The following is a 21,576-nucleotide window of genomic DNA, read 5'->3' as shown; positions in this document are numbered from 1 at the left end:
AATAGGGGGACAACTTAATGACAAGACGGCCCAACAATTTCTACAAAAGTCGAACTGGGAGATTCCGTTATCAAATTTGATTGCTTGCTCTCTCGTTCTAATTGTTTGTATGAGAAAAGATTCTGTTAATAGTTTCTTCCTCGTCGCATTGTTTCGAATGTTTGCGTACCATCCTAACCAGATTAAGTTCATGAAACGTTTAAACCGTTTTTATTGCATCCTATATCTTACACTTTACGTATTGCGGAACGATAGAGAAAAGCAATAGAAAATCTATAATTCGGTTAGCGAGTTCATAATCAACACCAAAAATGCTTTCCTAAACATTTAAGCGCTCTCAGCCTCATATCTTGATGAAGCTACAAAAAGCTACTTAGAAGTACTTTCCAAAAATATCTGTTAACAGATTGGGGAAGTTAAAAATGAGAAAGCACTCATGGTATACAAGTAGTCGCTTCCGAAAAGAGAGCGAAATTTTCAAATGAACCATATTTTTAATATATTCCAGAAGATTCAAAGGGAGAAAGATATTAAGCCAATAAAGAAAATATGTTCACTAATATGAAACCTTAAATAGATTCAGAAATGATTCTGAAGTCGATCAGCATAATAAAAACAGGATTTCTATACCATACATATAAACCTACAAGAAATATTCTATACCAGAATAAAAACGCATACTCACACTTACACTCGTAATCCGTATTTTATTATCATTCAAATATCCTGACATGTCTCTTAACTCCTTTTTAATAGCTCTTGCTCAAGAGCCTAATATTCTATAAAGCGAGAGAGAACTACACAAAATAAAAAATCGAAGCAACAACAAGAGCTCGGCAATAACGCTACAAACGCCACCGGTGCAGTCATGGAGGTCGTAGGTTATATGGCTGCACTTCTACAGTCACAACTCATATGATATGACATTAATGCAACGCAGTAAACTAATTAATTTGGAAAAGAAAAAAAAACACAAATAGAAAAGAGAATTTTCTCAAGATTTGCACGACGTCAATTATGGCAATGATGTCATAAAATAAACTAAAGTCTTTCATTTGGCTGTATATTAAAATTATCGCAATATAAAAAATCTACCCAATAACAGATGAAATGGTACTTACTTGTCAAATAAAGAATGATAATAGGATTGTCCCACTTGTATATCCGCCGTTAGGATAGTAACAAAATGTGCCAATGGATTTGGTAAAGTTTGACCATCGCGCAATATATTCTGGCCCCAAGTTATCGAGCCTTTTCGCAGAGCATTGACCACTTCACCGCGAACACCCTTATTGAAGGGGCAGACAACGCGAAAAGCGCGCATTGAGCCCAACAATCCGAGGCATCTTAAAAGAAACTCAAGGCGTATTAGAGAGGGAGGATGTAAAGCGGGGAAAATATCACGATGACGACGTATTTGATTAAGCGAACGTTCCACAAAACCATTCATAGCCTCCGCCAGCCATTGCTCCAGTTCACGTGTCAGTTGTTCCGGACAGGAAGAATTCCACTGTTTTTCCACCTCCGTTAATAGGCGATGCATAAATTTCGGATCCAATGGTGTATTACGATTTAATTTGGCAGCTGCTACAAATCTTAAAAGAATAAAACAATAAAGAAAGGCTTTCTTTAATAACAGTTTAAACATCTCTGCTCAAACAGTAGAAAATCAAACTGATAGATTAAATCAAAAAAAAAAAAAAAAAAAAAAAAAAAAAAAGGAAAAAAAGAAAAAAAGAATTCCCAGTGGCCGAAACAATATTTCAGAAATGTTATAAAACACAAATGCTCTTTACAGCCCCTAACTTTTCAAATGAAAAACAAGAATTTTATTAAACATAATTTTAAATATTGTCTCTTTCGCATCGTTAATATCGTTCGTAGTCGCTTTCTTTAATATGTAAGTTGTTAGACTTACCTTGCTATCACACAATGTAGTTCGAGCAAGTCTGCCTGTACAGCCATTTGATGGAGTATCGTCAAGGCTGGACCTGGCAGCTCTCCGTTCCACGTCCATGAGGGTTCATGTGTGGCTATTTCATGCTGCATAAACACCGTATGTAATTGTTCAATTTTATTCACCTCCGCACTGTTATCCCTTTCACCGATACCATCACCTAAATCACTAGTTTGCCCGTCACGTGTTGATAACCATAATTTAAGTCGTATACGTCCTTGCACAGTGCTACGGTGACTACGTGCTTCCAATTTAAACCAACATTCCAGACCGGTTGATGGTATATCCGCAATCGGTATATTAACGCTACCGAGAAAATCATCTTGTGACCCCTGACGGGCTGACTGACACACTTGTTTAAAAAACCGCCCCAAACCGCGTACACCTCGCACCTCATTCAAACGTGATACCGCATCCAAGACACAACTCTCGTCATCATGATCCCAAATGTCCAAATGAAAAGTGTCCGTGTTTATTTCATCAATGTCGCTTAAGTTTTAAGGCAGCATTTTATGTGGCACAAAAAAAGTCAAGAGTTAAAAAGCAAAAGAATATATATATATATATATCACTATCGCATGTGCTTCGATTATATATTTCAAATAAGACCGCGTAAATTTTGAAAAACACGCATAATTTCTTAATCAATTTATAAGTACAAGTGCGAAAAGGGCAGAGGACCAGCACAGCATATAAGATTAAATAACGAGCAAACTTTTGCACTCTTGTCGCTACCGTGATTGATAATAATAGACTTGACATTTAGTTTAAAAAAGGAGAAAGGGAAAAAAAGTTTAAAAGTACGTGATCTGGTTGGTGTTGATTACAATTTTTTACATACTTCCTGCACTGTATACTGTGTAAAAAAATGAAAAAAACCATCACACAGAGATACGAATAAATTGAACGAAAATTTAAAATAAGCAAAATTAAAGAAAGAAAAAACGAATTAATAATCTTTACTGAATCTCTGGGGGCATGATCGGAGAGCTATAAATAAAAAAAGTTTAGAAATGCTCGAGAACACTTTTAAGCAATAGTGAAATAAAGTTAAGCCGTTTCTGCCACCAAGTGTGTAACGTAAAGCTTCAAAATGTTCATGAAATGCAATAACAAAAATCTGCTGTATATAGAACCTATCCTTATCCTTTCAAGAAACAAAAGATATCGATCATTTGATATTGCTGATCATATGGACTTGTAACAATAATAATATTTATAGCATTTGGTTGCATTGTTATCGAGCATCGAAACATACGTTTGGTACACAAAACACTTAAAATCGTAACTAATATGGGTTCAATGTCCATAAATGATGGCAGCATGTGGTCCAATAGAGTCCCAATGCACGCTTATATGAGCGACATAAACATCTAGGTAATGAGCACGACTTAAGGCCAATGACAAGTAGATGAATAACCGAGTGAAATGTCACTCGCAAGATATGTAAGGAAGTAAGTCAGTGAAATATCCTCGCTTGTTGACGGCCAACCACCAATCCAATCACTTGAGGGGGAAACAAAATACTCTGTGCTTAGTGGGACCAAAAATATATTGTGATCTAACCATCATACGATCCAACGATCGCTGTAGAAACGTACCAGGAATAACTAACTGGTGAAGATGAGATAAGTATTAGAGCAAAAATGACAAAAGGATTTGTAGATTGCATTATTATTTAATTATTCGTATTAATATGGCTTTTTAATCACTAACTACTTACTAAAACTTGTTATAAATGAATACTTGCCTATGTAAGGCAACTTCTACTTTCTTATTCGATCTGCGACCAATGATGCCATGATAACATTTGTGTCTTTCAAGGTCTGCTAAGAAATTGTAATATTTTTATTTTGGTTCAAAAAAAAAATACTTAAACCAACCGAACAGTTGGCGGACTCACTAATGTAAAAGCAATTATAAAATCAATTGGTTTTCATTAAGTTAATTCAACCGCCTTTCAATTTTCTTCTCTTTTCATTTTGTGACTTAAAACTCTATAAGCAACAAGCATTGCTTGTGCACCAAAGTAGTATCGCTTGTGATTAACATCTTTTTCAATCAATAGTTTCTCTAAGCAATGCATTCATTCTTATGATCATAGACATAAAGACCTCACCAAACTAAATTTCCTTTCGGCACGAAAATCATATTTTGTTGCACCTAATGACAGGCAACAATTTAAATAATTTTCATTTTCTTGAACATGGACATGTTCTCTTCCATAAAAACAGCCATAAAAATTTTTTTGCCCGCCTATGAATAGAAGACTGACTGGCTGACTATCGTCGTAAGGTAACGCTAAAGACTGAAATTTAACATCTACCGATAGCAAAATAATAAAAAGGGGCTTGTCGCGCCTTCGAAAAAAAAAATTTAATGTAGCCATGAGGTAACATCAACAAAATACCGGTATATAGGATGTTAGAAAATGAATCTCCTGTGATCACGGCATTATCGTAAAAGTAGACAAAATCTTTATTTTTTTTCTTATAAATTGAATGTTAATCCTATACCTTTTAGAGGATGCCTACGAGCGTTTGTTTTTTAAAACACTGCGACCAAATTGTTTGAGTTAATTTGAAATGCTTGCAAGCAAAAATTTGGTAAGTCGTTAATATGACGATAAATGCAACATGAGAAAAATACGAATGAGACGTGAAAGTAAAATTGTTATCCATGTTTCTAGGTTTGCACATTAATAAGAGTTGAATAAATTTTAAGTCGTGAAATGGATAAGAGAATGAAAATTGGTTAACGTTGATCTAAATAAATTCAATATCAAATTTACATATGTATATAGAATTGACGAAAATGATCACGTTTTGGAAACCGGAAAGGCTGGGAAATCTCGCTTTGCTTTACCTTTTTTTCTTTATCTTGTTCACGTTCGCCACGAGGATGGCTTTTATGTTCCTTATGACTGTGAACTAACAGAAATGCATAGATGCTTGGAAGTAAAAAATACTTTTACTAATAGTCATATACATCTTTAATTTAACATCGAAAATTAATTTTCCTAACATTAGTTTTAAAGTAACTCATAGCTCGCGCCATATATAATAAAAATCGGAATTATATGGAAAAGAACAATCAATATTTGCAGTGTTAGTGGAATTGCAGCGCCTTCTTCTGCTGTACACCAACCAAAATTGTTCAACGATCTTCTACGGCACTCTTAGTACATGTCCTGCTCATACAAATGAAAAATTTGTTTCTTCTGAAACTTTTGAATTTTTATTAGCTTTAACTAATGTTTAGAGCCAAACACAGTCGCTTAACATTTATTTTCGTATTCGTATTTTGCATACGTGCGAGAGTTATTATTATTAATCATTCGTTCTATTTAAAGTGAAATTTTCCCAACTCATACAGAAACTCAAATATGCATCGTAAACAATTCTAATAGCGTACACTACCTGGAAATACGAGCACGTATAAATATAAAGACTCCGCCAAGAATTCCAAAGTGGAGCAACAAACGCTTATGCTTATTATCCACTAAGGTTGTCTCTTGTTACCATAATTGTTCAGCAAAGGATAAATAAAGTTGCGAAATATTTTACATAAACTCTTCTGTTTGTGATGGGAAACTTCTTTCAGCTAACATACATAATATACATCTTAACACTTGAATCTCCTAAACACGTTTGAGTATTGAGACTAAGATGTTACCGCTGCAGATATCTGAGACCGAGGAAAAAAAAATTCGTGACATCTCTCTAACAAATCGCAAGCACATTTTTGTGATTATATTTTAAATGAGTTTTCTAAAAGCAGTTTTCTTCCGCAGTTGAATAGATAAAGCGTTGGCGTTGCTTTGTCCCATTGCGCTATCACTAGGAAATTTCAGGGATTTCTGACCATAAAAAATCAAACATTGAGCACATTCATATTGTATGTAATCCGTTGGGGTGATAAACTATGCTCCGTAAGGAGCATATAAGTGCCGAAACTCTCACCACCAAGTGGTGATCCCCGGAAACGGTTCGACCGGCGAAGAAGAGTTTAAGGCGAAGACTATTATAACTCGGCGACGAGTTTTCTGATAGATGGTTTTAGGGGTTCACTGAGATATAGTTTTTATATATCTTCTCAATAGTTTTTTGTATAAAGGAAAGCCTAACCAGACTCAATGGTAGCTGGTATTGCATAAGTACTACGAATATGGTAATTACTGAGAACATGGAAATCTGGCCATGTCAGATGATACGTCCGACAACTATATATCTTGAAGAAGAGATTTGTGATACAAAGCGCAAAGTAATGCTAAAGGCTTTGTAGACAAATTTTAAGCACCACGAGGGTCAGGAGCCCGCTCACGTGGGCTGATTTGATGTACCAAGAAAGTGCACTGGAAGGTACATTATTCAATCCTTATGAGTCCTGACTGCTTGGGTTCGGCCCTTCGGGGTGTATCATGGTGGCTGTGGTTTTCACCATTCCATATCCATTGGAATAAATCCGGGGTGATGATAGGCCTCACCACATACCAGATTGGCGGTTCATATGGCCATATACGATGAACCATCTGCGCACCTCGGGGTAAGAAAGGCCCCCTTATTAGGGGATTGTCACTCCTCCCGCGGGGTGATCAGTTAACTTAATTGAGTGCCTATGCTTGTAGGCATTTCGTCTGATTAAGGCATCAAGCCAGATGCAGACGTAAAACCCTCAGAGCGATCTGTATGTAATCAGTTATCAATTTCTTCGATTTTCATATGGAACATAGATGCATTACATTTTTTTATTGTGTCTTCACGTTGTAAGCAAACATTGGATTTCCTTTAGTATCCAGCCTTATGCAACGACATCCTAAAGATATCAAAAGGTCAACTGGTTTCCAAAGTGTTGGGAAATAACTCATGAAACTGTTTTGCAATCAATATTATGCGATGTGCGATTTCTATATTCATCCTCAATCTACTTTGCAATTGAATACTCCACTCCAACTATCTATTGATATTAAGAGATTCAGCTCCAGAGCCATATAAAATGTCTTATTTGCTTTGATTTGTGTTGAATATAATAGCGAAAAGAAATACATCATTTTTACTGAAGTGAAGTTAGCCCCCCAAGATAACCCACATTTTTTTATGGTTCGGGTCTTCGCTAAAAATGTGTTTGCTGAGTTACAATTTATTGCGAAATAAATAACAATAAAGTAAAATAAGTATTAAAATTAAGTAATTTTAGCGAACGTTCACATATAAAACATACTAAATCTCTAATTACGGACGCAAAACTAAAAATGCTTAGTTATTGCTTGTAATTCTCATGCAAAACTACGTTGCATGCGTGTTATAACCATTTTTAGACTATAGATTTTTGACATGTCTTAAAGGACGCTAGAACCTATTAGAAAAACCTAACTTCATTGCCCTGTATAGTGGACATCACCTCGAAATTCGCCAAAAACCGGTCCGCTCCATCTTCACAAGACCGCAAAGGCAAAATGTTGCAATAATGTTGTTAATCAAATATTCGAACTTATATACATTATGTTTTTCTTTCATTTTCTAATGAAATGTTTGATACACATAATGTTTTTGTCTTTTTTCAGCATGCATGTTTAAGATTATGCATTACATGGATATATTTGCATTAGTAACGCGTTTGTCCATACACTTGCTTAAGAAGTTATATGTATGGTACTGAGTTGTCGTCATTTTTCTAAATATGAATCGCGTACAATTTTGTTGAAAACATTCCATAGGCTAATGAAATATATGCTATGGCAAAAATTCAGTTTATGACTTTTGGGTATGACGGCGTATATTCTAAGGTTTTGCCATATAACTTATTTTATTTAAAGACAATATGGTACCTAAAGTAATTACAACATAATTACAATGAATAAGTCATATAATTAATAAGTAGTTCTCTTAAGCCGAAGATTTTGAAAACCCGTAGAGGAAGCACATAACGATTTTGGGATTACAATTTCCAGATTTTTTCAGTTTGTTTTATAAATTCATAAATGATGAGGGATTGTAAAACTTAGAAATTATATCAATTCATTTACATAAAATTCACTTTGTTTGTGACACTCAATCGAGTATAATCAAAAGTACAATTCAATTGTTTTTGAAGTGCTTTAATATATAAACGAACAGATATCATTGTCTTACGTTGAAACAAATATCCTTACTAGTGAAAATTGTGACCGGAATTTTTAGTGGGTTGATACTACATCAAATTTGGGACTTGCATAATTTCTGCAACAGTTTTTGCAAACTTTTTTATCGATACAAATAATAGGAAAGAGAAAACAGGTAGTGAAGTGACTGCTAAGCACACGCACAAACGTACACGAACATTTTTGCCATAGCATATATTTCATTAGCCTATAGAATGTTTTCAACAAAATTGTACGCGATTCATATTTAGAAAAATGACGACAACTCAGTACCATACATATAACTTCTTAAGCAAGTGTATGGACAAACGCGTTACTAATGCAAATATATCCATGTAATGCATAATCTTAAACATGCATGCTGAAAAAAGACAAAAACATTATGTGTATCAAACATTTCATTAGAATATGAAAGAAAAACATAATGTATATAAGTTCGAATATTTGATTAACAACATTATTGCAACATTTTGCCTTTGCGGTCTTGTGAACATGGAGCGGACCGGTTTTTGGCGAATTTCGAGGTGATGTCCACTATACAGGGCAATGAAGTTAGGTTTTTCTAATAGGTTCTAGCGTCCTTTAAGACATGTCAAAAATCTATAGTCTAAAAATGGTTATAACACGATTTTAACATTGCATTCTTTCAGTATTTGCAACGTAGTTTTGCATGAGAATTACTAGCAATAACTAAGCATTTTTGGTTTTGCGTCCGTAATTAGCGATTTAGTATGTTTTATATGTGAACGTTCGCTAAAATTACTTAATTTTAATACTTATTTTACTTTATTGTTATTTATTTCGCAATTAATTGTAACTCAGCAAAGACATGTTAGCGAAGACCCGGACCATAAAATGTGGTTGCTTAGGAGTGAAGATAGCCCACATTTTTGTCTTTGCTAAAATGTGGGCTAGCTACAGTGGGCTAACTTCACTTCAGTTCATTTTTTAAGTGGACGTTGAAACGGTATTAATACTTTCATTAAAAGCACTATTTTGTGCTTGAGTTCACAAATCGTTCGTTCAATTTTAAGTACCGTGCACACATATGCTCGTAGTAGAGTAGAAAAAAGGAATTTTCCTTTACAATCACTTAAACTGATCAGCATGAATGATATACAGCTATTGTATATATTAATATATAAATATTAAGATTTAAATCGAATGAAATATAACTTGAAGTCTCCCCTTTGTCTTATAGCAAAAATATATGTAAGCGTAATAAGCATTTTTATTTAAATTTCGAAAAAATAAAACTCTGTAGCTGCCATTAAACTAAAAACAAAATCAATGGCGCTGTCAGCTTTAAATGCAAACGTTACTGTTCTCTTATATGTCGATAGTTATTATTACAATCAAGAGACACGTACGTAACATACATATATAATAGAAGAGTAAAGTAAAAAGATGATACTCTTTTACGCTTATGCACACAAACAAGCACAAATACACCAAAATATCAAAATACATCCGTGTGTGTAGTTATACGTGATTATGTATATAAATACAAACACATCACATTTATATATATATATATATATATACTTACAACTTAAATTTCTCATTCCATTTGGGATTTAATGTGTGCGGTTTAATGGAAGTGGCACAAATAAACTTTGCTGGCACCGGACCGCCTAATGAATCACGCTGTTCCCGACGGGCACCCTCTCGTCTTTTAAAACTCAAACGAAAACTGTGTTTGCGGTGAGGCGGTGAATCGGTGGCGTTATTATCGAAACCGCTCATATCAGCTGAGAGAGCACGCGGTGTCGGTGGCAGTGGTAACGGTGATACGGGTGGGCCACCATCTGGTTGTATTCCCAACATGCAATACGGATCTGAAAATCCTATTAAATAAAATGAAAATGAGAATAATAGACGAACACTCTCAAACGCAAATACAAATACAAATACAAATGAATAAATAAAGAGATTAACGTATAATAAATATAAATGAATAGTTTTACAGATAAAACTACTTAACGGATGTTCAAGAAAAAATAAACAACAAAAAGATTATAAAAATAAAACGAATTGTTTTTATCTTGCTATAGCTGAGCTGAGCAAATGAATGAACAATTTTAGCATTTTGCCTTTACTAAGAGTACACAATGCAACGCAAATCTTTGTATGGCAAAAAGAAACAAAAAACAAAATTTTTGCTTTCAAAGCTAAAAAGTCTAAAGTTAACAATGATGTCTAATTATTTATAATTTGAAAATTTTCCAAACATTTTATATATATAAAAACCGTAATACAGTGTCTCCCTATGATCTGCAACGAAGGACGTTTTTTAAGTGACATTTGCGAAGTAGGTGTAAGATTGATATCAACAATCTCCTTGCTCGAATTCGATAATCATTACTGTTAAGCTCGATTTGGCCCACAATTAACGAAAACGTTTAGTTAACCTTTGTAAGCACAACGGAAAATAATTTTCGAAAGAATAGAAAATTGTATAAAAAATAGCAAAGTACGAGAATACTGGAAGAATGAATATTCGCTTTATTTTGCGATTAAATCTTTTATATATATATATATATATATGCATATATGTATAATAAATATAAAGCACAACAACCATACATAACAGAAGCCTTTGGAGGAGAACATGTTGGAAATTTGCCAACAATAATGTCAAGATATTCCAAGAAATTTTGCTAAGAGAATTGCTACGTGTAGCCAAAGCCGAGAAATATTTTATATTTCACGTCACGTCGCAACCTTATTAGAAATTATTTAATAATAAATGTTTTATTAAAAGATTAAAATAAAACATTTCTTTTGTAGACATTAAAGCTTATATTTCAGTTAAATTTCATTTGTCGACAGACACTTACTGAGCAATCAAGGCATTGCATAATCAATAAAATTTTCAAATTTCACGTCCTGAAGCGCCAAACCACGCATTCTTTCGATTCAAAAAACACTTATCGAGGAAAATAAGCCGCACAGATTACGATTCAAGGAAATAACATGCTTATAACGATAATAGAAGGTCAGATTTTAATATTAACTTTCAGAACTTTAGCAGACATTGACATCAATGGATATAAAACTCAGTCTTTTTACTATCGCATGTGTAAAATGCTATGTAAATGACAATGATTTTTGCGAAAAAAGTGTAAAATGCTTAACAAAAGTCATAAACAATTCGTACGATAATAATGTCCTTTATAAACCTTTTTTATCGTTTTTAAAAAGCCGTTAAATTATTTCAACACCTATTTATTAACGACCATCAAACAAATTTCCCCATCAATCGTATATGCGCAACGGAACAAAGCTATAGAATTATTTATATATTACGGGGTCAGATATGCCCCACAAACTTTTTCTTCGTTATATTTGAGGCTTTGTACGTGTGTGTGTTTGTGTAAATTTTGTAAATCATATAAAAAAAAAAATCACGTGTTGAAAATATATATAAATATATATAACAGGAAAACGGAAGTTTTTAACAAAATTCTTTTTCGTGTTGGAATGAAATGATTTTATGAACCAAACTAACATAGAAGACAAGCAGTAGCATAACTAATACTCGTAAATATTACAATATTGCTTTAGTCGATTTGCTAATGCAATTGCACTCTTTGAGAATAAATTCTAAGCAAGTAAGGCTTTAAAAAGTCTTCTTACTTTCAATATAAAAGAAACCATTCCCTTCCATTACAAGGTATTGTGACAAATTTTTCTTCACTTCTTTAGAGACATTATATCGGGCAACACATGCCATTCCTTCTTTCTTCCAACTTATGAAAATCTATTATTTAACAAATAAAAATATATGGCACAGCATTGAATACCTACCGTACATCACTTTGTTTTATACTGTTACCAATATAACATCTTTGCAAAATAAGGCGTAATATGGGAAGCTATCCGATCCGAACAATTTTCAATAGCGCTTTTCCTTGAGCGCGAACACTTCGGATTTCGTCGAAACATCTCAATAATTGCGACCTATGGATTGAATACGAGAATACTTGGGCAAACGGACAGACGGACAGACGGGCGGACAGACAGACGAGGTTAGATTCTTAAATACGAAAAATTCTACAACTAGAAGAAATGCTAAACGCATTTAATGTGCTACTTTTTGAGGTTATATATATAAAGGCATATCAGTGCTAGGTTTTACATAGACTTCACCGTCCTTGGCCATATATTTTTTAATGATTTCCGCTGACTTGCTTTTAACCGATTACGTTCCATTTAAAGTTTGGCCCATCGATTCGCAAATATTTCAACTCTTTGATCATCATACTCTTCATGCATCCCTTCGCTGCAGCTATCTTTGCGATATGGTTTCAAATAATATACAATGAAACCAGCAATTTCACATCTAATATTGTATTCGTCCGCACAAAAATCCGTACACGCTTTTAACACAACTGGTGTAGGGTATAAAAAGTAAATTGCAAACGTCTTGAAAAACTTGGCGATTTATGGCCTTAAACTTTAATCAAAGTTACGTAAAGTCCGTAATACATTTTCGCTGTCCAACATATAAAAAATATATGCCCTCGATCAACACGAAATTGTATCTGGCTGAGATCATTGCCTGTAGGAACAAGGGAGGGCGAATGAAAGAAATGACGTGCTTCCTTTTCGTATCAAATGTTCGTAATCATCTAAATGTTAAATCCCAGTGAATGAAGGCGAGCTTTTTTCTTGTCACTCACTCATCTTCAATAATAAAAAATGTTGAGCTAACTTCCCCATTCATGATAAACAATACATGGTACCAACGAAATGCAGAGAAGACGAAATCAACGACTTTAGTAAGTCGACACCTATCAAAAGACAATGTTAAACATGCGAGCAATACGAGCAAAGTGTGAGTAAACTTGAAAGAAAACGAACCTGACTAAGTGTTTTGAACATTCCCAAAACCACTTGCTTAAACTCATATTTTTGCGAACGCTTACGATCGCCCGAAGATATAAGATAGAAAGCATAAAATTCATCTCAATGCTTTGCAAAATTTACTAAACACAAAAGTAAGTAAATAAAATGTAAATAAAATAAAATTGCAAATTTTCTTAGCTTTTATTGGAAATGCTTTTAAATAACACCGAGGGAATAAAGTACAAATGTACAATGGCATTGATATGAAATTTGTTGTTATCAAAGTGCTACAATGGCATTAGTCGGTATTTATACTTAAAAATACTTATACATCGACGTGAAAATATTTACCGTTCGCATCTTTCGCTTCTAGGCCCTCAGCCTCGATAACTACCACCGTTAAGACAATAACCTTAGGTTTCTCTTCGGTGGCGTGTAATAAACGATAATGACGATCCGGATTTATGCCGAATGCTCGTTGAGCATGCAAATACATTTCATCTTTGTAGTGAGTATACTATAAGTAAACATAAGTATGTAAGAAATCGTAAATAATTTAAAAATTCGAAAATTCTCTTTAAAATAATTCCCCATAACTGACTCATTTCCGGTATACGAAAAAGAGAAAAAAAAAAATTAAATAAAAAAATAATGAAAAGAAACCCATACAAAATTTATCATGAATTTGCGAAAAAAAAAGAAACCTGACAAACATAAATTGCATACGCACCTGCCCACCTGGTGCCGGTGCACCCACCGTATTAACTATGGTATTCAATACATCCACATATAGTTTCTCTTTCTCTTCCTGTATATCCAGAGATTCTTCATTGCTTGGTACAGGTATATCACGTTCATTTTCCGGATTCGCTTCGGCACGTGCTTCGGCGGCACGTGTAGCTGACATACGACGGTTTTCACGTTTCCATCCTAACGATGTGAAATTCTCAAAATAGGAACCATCTGTCTCCTGCACGCTGCATAACAAATTGCAACAAATAACAAAAATGAAACGATTCATATAAATACTAAGTGAACTTTAATGCGATATGAACTGAACAAAAAAAAAAAATATTATAAAAACGATAATAAGATATTTTTACAAATTAAAAGCAAACAAAGCCGAAAAGAGGATTTCACCCGAATGTATTATTTTTTAATTCATACCCTCAACGTTATATATTTATATATATATATAAGTACATTTGACATGTAAACATATCTTGAAACTTGATATTTATAAAAATTTAATACAAATAGAAGTAAAATATTCGATTGATTAAAAAAAAGTGTAACAAGACCCCTATCTGATATGTTTTTATATAGGAAACGATTTTCTTCTTCTTCACGTTTACAAAATCATAGAAAAACAAGGCATACAACGATTACTTCGAAGATATCTTTCACTTTTATATCACTCGTGCGATATGAATCCAATTTTCCGAATAAGTGTTTTGTTTAGAGATCTTCTAAAATATGTATTTAAATGTACAAGCAAGTTTTAAAGGGTTCAAAATAGCAAGCGCTATCACTAAGCAATGCACTAAACAATATAGTCTTTTTTTTTTTTTTTTTGAAAATCGAATACGTCAAGTTTCGTGCGAACGCAAACGTATTTGTCAGTAGACTCATATATCTAGCTTTCGTATAAAGAAAAAGCAACTGAAAATAATCGATTTATGTGGAAAGCTTTTGAAGACTGATTTACGCCGCCCAAAGTCAATCTCGTCGAAAAAACTAAGTGCCAAAGAAATTAAAATACAACGGCTTTTTGCGATAACCCAACCCATAAGTAATCGTGGGATAAGGCTGACCACATATTAACATGCATTTATTTGATGAAATCAGCCGAGCCTGGCATATAATATAGGTTATTAAAACTAAAAGGAACTATCGGAACTATCGGAGCAGCGCTCCTTGGAAATACTTAAAACAGATATCTGATGCCAGTCCACAATATTCCCCAGACATTGCTGCGTCTAACTACCAATTGTTTTAATCAATTACTAATGATCTCTATTAGCAACACTCTCAACACGATGAGGAACAATGGACCGCCTCTACGATTGATTTTTAAGACCGCATGGTCATTCCAAGTCGAACTCATCTACAGCGACAAAGACAAGAAAAAGCGTAACCAGATCAATAATACTGTAAGTAATTTTACGTAATTATATAATTTTTTACGATTCTTGTATATTAAAAATCCAACATCCATAAATATTCTATTTAGGATGTGCTTCAATCCGGAATCCATTCGGTATGAGGAATTCACGTGTGTCCTTTCTATTGTAGTCACGATAACAATCTTAAAATTCTATTTAGAAAAGTGAAATCAGTCGCAAGCTCGTTTTTATCTTTGAAGCATCAGTTAAATTAGTCCTTTGACAGATGTTCAAGAAGATCTGCAAATTTTCTGCGTCTCGTTAATTATATTTGCAAGAAATGTTTGCGAGCTGCGGATTTGATTTCTCTTAAATTAAAATTCCTTTCGAATTCGAACGAGAGATATTCCCCATATGTTGCAATCAAATATCGAACAGTCAGTGCCGAATGTTTATACATCCAAAGGGAAACATCTGATACTCATCCAAACAATTGTAAAATATTTTATTAAGATGGGCGTGTCATTTAATTGATCGATACGATTTTCACATTGCTTTTCTCGTTGACTCGAAATATTTTTACAGAATTTTACCTCCGTAAATTAGAATACTTCGCCTATTAACGGCACATTTCTAGAAACTTCATATCAGAGGTTTAAATGAGTTTCGTAAACGTCCGTGCCAAGCTTCCTGCTGATGTTTGCTATGAAGCGTAAGTTATGTTGTTTGGTTTATTGTGGGCGGAGTTTGTGAGTTTATTACACCTTCAAACTGAATTTAATAAGTTAAGAAATGTTATAATTTCTAAAACGACCGGCCTAATTGAATCGACTCAAAAGACTACGCTTAGTAAATATATATACACTTAATGTGATGTCTAATGCTGGCGCTGACGCTGATGATAATGATGTCTCGTTGTTGCGTTATAGCACAAGCCGACATATAAACATTTGCAAATGACTATAAATTCTGAAAACTTTCTACAAATGTTACTCCTTTAATGATTTTATTAATTTTTACTTGGGAAAATGTAATAAAATAACAAGTAAAAACACTATAATGGGACACGGAGCACTTTTAAACACCCTACACTAGTTCGCTTAGCAAAATTATTCATTTGACGTCAATGAGCAAAATAAGGCTTTATATGTGATGCGGTGAGAAACGGTGGTGTCATCCGAACCATTTTCAATAGCGTTCGTCCTTGGGCCAGACCATATCGATGTAACAAATTTCATTAAAATTGAACGGACAGACAAGCAAACAAGCGAGTGCTTCTGAATCGATCGGTATAATAAAAGTTCGGTCTATCGCAAATCCTTCGAGGCATTGCATACATCCGCACAACACAAACTTAACATACCCTTTCACCGCAAGTAGTGTAAGGTATAAAAAAAAAAGAGTAAAAAAAAAAATTTTAAATTAAACAAAGTTTACAAGGCATTGTAACAACGTTGCCATAAAATATACTTTATTTCATAATTTCAGCCAAGCTTTTAAATTTGTTTCCCTCTATTTTCATTTTCTCTTTCGAATAAAAGCCTCAGAATATGTCATTTTTGCAAAAGTTTATTTTTCAAGACCTTTTTATAAAGTTGTAAAATTTCAATGTAACCTTCTCTCCTATATAGACAAGACAACAAGTGAACTTAATAAATTTACATTAAAAAAAGGAAAAATAACAGCAACAACAGCAAAAAAAAAATAAGTACAATGTATTACAATGTTGACACAGGACATTATTTGTTTCGGTTGCCTGGACCGTCAACCAATAAATTTCTCTAAAGTTTCTTCCCCGACAAAAAAAGGTGAAGAAAACAAAAAGCAAAATGAAATGAAAAAAACGGAAAAGAAGACAAAGTTTTTACTGGAGATCGCTGTACACGATGGCACGTATTGTATGTGTTTTAAAGTAAACACATATCACCATAAAGGATTCACGAAAGAAAGAAAGTACTTGAGTATAGGAAAAACTAATATAAATTAAAATTGTTTAAATGAGATAAGAGACGATAATGATGACGGGAGGTGTGTAATGACGCCGTTGTTAATATTATATAACGAATTGTATGTTCGTTAAATAGCAAAAGATTCTATGCGTCACATATAAAATGAAGGATACAAGCGATGAATAAATTGTAGAATGATGACGAGCAATCTGGTTACTGGACAATTTTTTAGAAAGTTTTAACTTTTCACAAAAAATAACTTTTACTTTTAAATTACTTAGCAATACTTTTAAAGAGCAGATTTTAAATGTTAGCAGAGTTTTGTCTTACTTTTAATTAATTTTTATCACTTTGAGAATGAGAATGACAATATATTTCTTAAAGCACATACAGAACATACATTGTATTCCATTTAAAGAGCAATGATTAAAAATGTATTTAGTTATTTATTTTTGTTTTTTCTTTTCTTGCTCTGCTTCATCTTATATCTGTCTGTATTTTGAAACTGAAAAGAAATTATTTAAATCTGATAAATGAAAAAAGGTAATATTGTTAATTAAAATAATTTAAGGCAATCTATCTATCACAACTTTTTTAATAAGCAAAATTTTCAATGCTTTAAATCTCACTTTCTGCCCTTGAAGTTTAGATTATTTTATTGGAAAATTTGTGGCGGCGTTTTTATAATTTCTATAGTTACTATGGTCAGCGTCAACGTCTTAGGTAAGCACTTTTAGATAAATCAACAACCGCATAGCCAAGTGAAGTCAAGTAGGAATCGCTATTACCAAGACGATGTGCGTACAGTGCGTTTTGAGTATACTTATTTGCACGTATCGTGAGTATTCAGTCGGTAAGCGAATAAACTTTTTTCAATTAAGGCACACACATACACACACACACGCGCGCGGGCGCGGTTACGGAAGAAGACGCAGAGCACGTAATGATCTATTGCTGCAGATTTGAGAACGGGCGGCCTCAAGAGCCATCTACGAACGTAATGATCGGCAGTGCAGCAGCTTGGAACATCCTAGACGCGTTCGCTAGCAATACCCTCGTAGAGTTACCAACCAGTGGAGAGACAATGGCCGGAAAGAAGAGGTAGCGGAGACCAATAAAGGATTCCACTAAAGTCCCGCCATACGATACGCAATAATTGCAAGCAGCCTCCTCGAAGTAATACGTAACGGTGGTCCCGCGGAGGAGAGTGGTAGATAAAGTGTGTGTGGGGGGGTAGGTTCAGTACGTAGGCGTCATGTATGGTGAACCGTGCATGCTACTGGCACGGGCCGGTAGTATCTATGAAAATTTCTACCTCCAGCCCGCATAGCAAAAAAAAGAAAAAAAACCTTCCACACTATGGTCACATTCTATTTCTCTTCTCCTTTTCGTCCTTGATTAATTGGTCATATTAAAAAAATAATTATCAATTTAGCTGAGATAATCTCTAGCTTCAAAATTTCATATCACTGAAACTCCTTTGATAAAACTTTATTATGAATGTTGGAGTTTTTTGTAAAAATTTTTTAAAGAAGAAAAAAAAGGGGAAATAGCTAACTTGCTTTACTTTACTAATTGAAGAAAGTTCGTTATGTTAAATATTTTCTTGCGCTTCTAGAGCTTCAATTACATGATATGTCCATTTACCATTTTCCATTTTAATTTCAATTTTAATTTTAAACTTTAAATTGTTAATGTTTGACATATTATAAATTACTATCATCTTGTCAATCAGACTGTGTTTGTGTTTCTGTCGGTGCGATTTTTATCATATTATCGTATTAATAATTAATTATGTTACTTCAATTACATAATTACTATTATTTCCTTCTTTTTTGTCATTCGATGCAGCCTATATGTACAAATTAGGCTTTTTGAATATTGTTATATAACACGGTTTCTTTTAGCAGTGAAATGTAACTTCACAAAAAAAACTTTCGATTCTCTGATAGTTCGTTCTAAGAACCGGATAGAAAAATTAAACGTTATACATAAAGGAAAAGCATGAAATATTGATTCTAATGCAGTGCAATTTTTTTTAGAAACTCACACACACTTTTAATTATGAAAATTTTTGCATCCTGCATAACTTGAGATGTAAGGATACATCAAGTTTGCGCAGACGAAGACAACACACAAAACGAATTGAGATAGAACGATCTTTTCTTGTATAGATCGAATCTAAGCTTGTCTGTCCGTCTGTCCACTTCTTTCGCTTCTGCCTGCCTTGTTTTCTTACGTTCAACCTACATGTCAAACTTTTTGTGATATTTTGATGAAATTTATTACTGCGAAATGTTTTGATTCAAGGACGAACGCTATTGAAAGTGGTTGAGATGGGATCACTTTTTCAACTACTCCCCATATAAAGACTTATTTCAAAAAATCATCATATGATTAACTACACGAACCGAAGTGGCGTAGAGCATTCAATGGTGGCAAGCGTTGTGCTATAACAGTTTTGTTTGTTTTTTCATAATAGGAAAAGGAAAAGAAGTAGAAATCTATAGGAGAATTGATAGAAGCCTAAATCGTGGGGCTGGTATGGTCATGTTTTACTGAAAAATGAAAAAAATGTGCATTGAATGTTGCAATGAACGGTTCCAATTTCATCCAAACACCTCAGCATTCCACGTTCCTAGTTAACGGTTAAAAACAAAAGCAACGGATGGAGAAGATTGCGCCATAAGATTAGGAGCTGTGTACATAAAGGAAGAGTGTGTCAGAAATTAAAGACTTTGCAAACTCACATATGGATACATCATCGTTGGCTGCTTAATATAAAAATATCAAGTTTATGTTCCAAAGCCCGGAATAATATGCAAAATTAATGTTGATTAAGTTAACCAAGGCTTCAGGCAAATCATTTAGATAAGTGTATGAGGAGATTGATGTGCTACACTTATTATTGGGTAATTCGATTAAAAAAGCATTCGAGTCACATATCCTCTGTGTTCAATATAATATAAGATACGGGGTGTATTTCACGCTATGTTCCTAAGTTGGCAGAACAAAACGAACAGAGGTCCGTCCCAAAGTTTCAAGATAATCGTAGTGATGGAAATCTCCAAAGTAGATTATTCTAATCGATTTTTTTTGATACGCCAAAGTTATGTAAATTAAATGATTTTCTACTAAGCCATAAGGCCACAATCGCAGAGTATTTCTTCAACATTTTTACGTCAATTTCGGGCAAACATACGTGATAAGAGAGAAATTACTTTTCATTAAGGAAAGGTTTTGAGCAAATTAAACAATATAGACTAAAAATAATTAAAGAGTTCTGGCCGCTATTGCTTTTTATTTTTTAATTAAAAGCATTTTGTCAACCGGAGAGATGAATTAAATAAGTATGTAATTCAGAGAAGAACTTATTAAATTTAAAAAAAGTATAATGACAGAGGAGAGTAAACGTGCTTTATTTAATTCATTATTTTAATTATTTGTAGAGACTATGAAAATTTTCAATAATTTAGTGTAGAAAATACTGAGTTCTCATATAATTCGTTCAGTTCAGTGCACAGTGATATATGAGCCCTAACATTTGCGATTTTAGCTAATCGTGCTTTACTTCTAAAATTATATAGTGTGTGTTTTTGCAAAACAAAGCCATTAATTTAGAACGTAGCGTATGAGTGTTGATTATTAAAGGAACTCCACGAGACGTATTATTATTTGGCATACAAATGTGACCTTCATTCGGCATGGTAGATACGGAAATAAAATATAAATTAAATTAAATATGATTTCTCTTTGATTCACATGCAATAGACGATTAGAGATGCTAGAGATAGGAGTTGCGCTAAATCCTTGTTAAACTTAACAGATGAGAAAATCATGTTCGACGGAATAACCGAATCTTTTATACCGTGCGAGCTTTGTAGGCGTGTCCTTTGAAAAGTTTAGGTTAGGTTGCACATTTTTCTGCATATTTGTAGACGATATTTTCGTTTTTGCCAACGAAACTAAACAGTTAGGTAGGCGGACAGATGGACAGACGTACGGATGGACATGCTTAGTTGCATTGCGAATTTGAAACTCGGCCAAGAATTTATATACTTCAACGCGTACAAAAAAAAAAACAATTTGTTGCGCTACAATATTGGTTAAGCCTTGACAATTTTTTCCATTTCTCTGCGTTCAAAGTTTTGTACATTTATCTGCTACGTTCATGAGTAATGAGCGAAAAACCGATTTTTTTATGCCTTTTGAAAAGCAGAGGGATCTTCACTTTATGTAGCGTTGTTGGCGTGCTCTTCCACCGATTTAGCCCATTTTCAATATCAATCTGTGTTCAAGAATTTCTAATATTTCTGTCGAATTTCAAGTCGATAGCTTCATTTTTGCGGCTAGGAGCAGTTTTCGCAACATACATTACACAGACGGACGGGCTGCCAGATGAACAAGAGGACAGACAGAGCTTCTGAGTCGATCGATGGGTCCATCTCAAATCCGAGCAACCTTAATATATACTTTACAAACAAAATGGCGTAACATATAAAAATCGATATTAGAATTTTTGGCCCAATTTAGCCATTTCATATTTAAGCCATCGCGTGGAATAGTCTCATGCAT

At 33.7% G+C, this 21,576-nt stretch overlaps 1 protein-coding gene across 1 annotated transcript in view; it reads right to left on the bottom strand.

Moving 5' to 3' along the window:
• The window catches only part of LOC119632188 (BAI1-associated protein 3), a 32,298-nt gene that overhangs the window by 4,254 nt on the left and 6,468 nt on the right, over window positions 1-21,576 (bottom strand). Inside the window, exons 3-7 of the mRNA XM_038024991.1 lie at window positions 13,678-13,924; window positions 13,299-13,464; window positions 9,646-9,943; window positions 1,919-2,446; window positions 1,122-1,595 (exon numbers count right to left, since the gene is read on the bottom strand). Of these exons, the coding sequence (XP_037880919.1) occupies window positions 1,122-1,595; window positions 1,919-2,446; window positions 9,646-9,943; window positions 13,299-13,464; window positions 13,678-13,924 (1,713 nt within the window). The remainder of the gene's footprint in view (window positions 1-1,121; window positions 1,596-1,918; window positions 2,447-9,645; window positions 9,944-13,298; window positions 13,465-13,677; window positions 13,925-21,576) is intronic.

Source organism: Glossina fuscipes, unplaced genomic scaffold, assembly GCF_014805625.2.
Source record: "Glossina fuscipes isolate IAEA_lab_2018 unplaced genomic scaffold, Yale_Gfus_2 1, whole genome shotgun sequence".
Lineage (NCBI taxonomy): Eukaryota > Metazoa > Arthropoda > Insecta > Diptera > Glossinidae > Glossina > Glossina fuscipes.
This window is presented reverse-complemented; position numbering and strand designations above follow the sequence as displayed.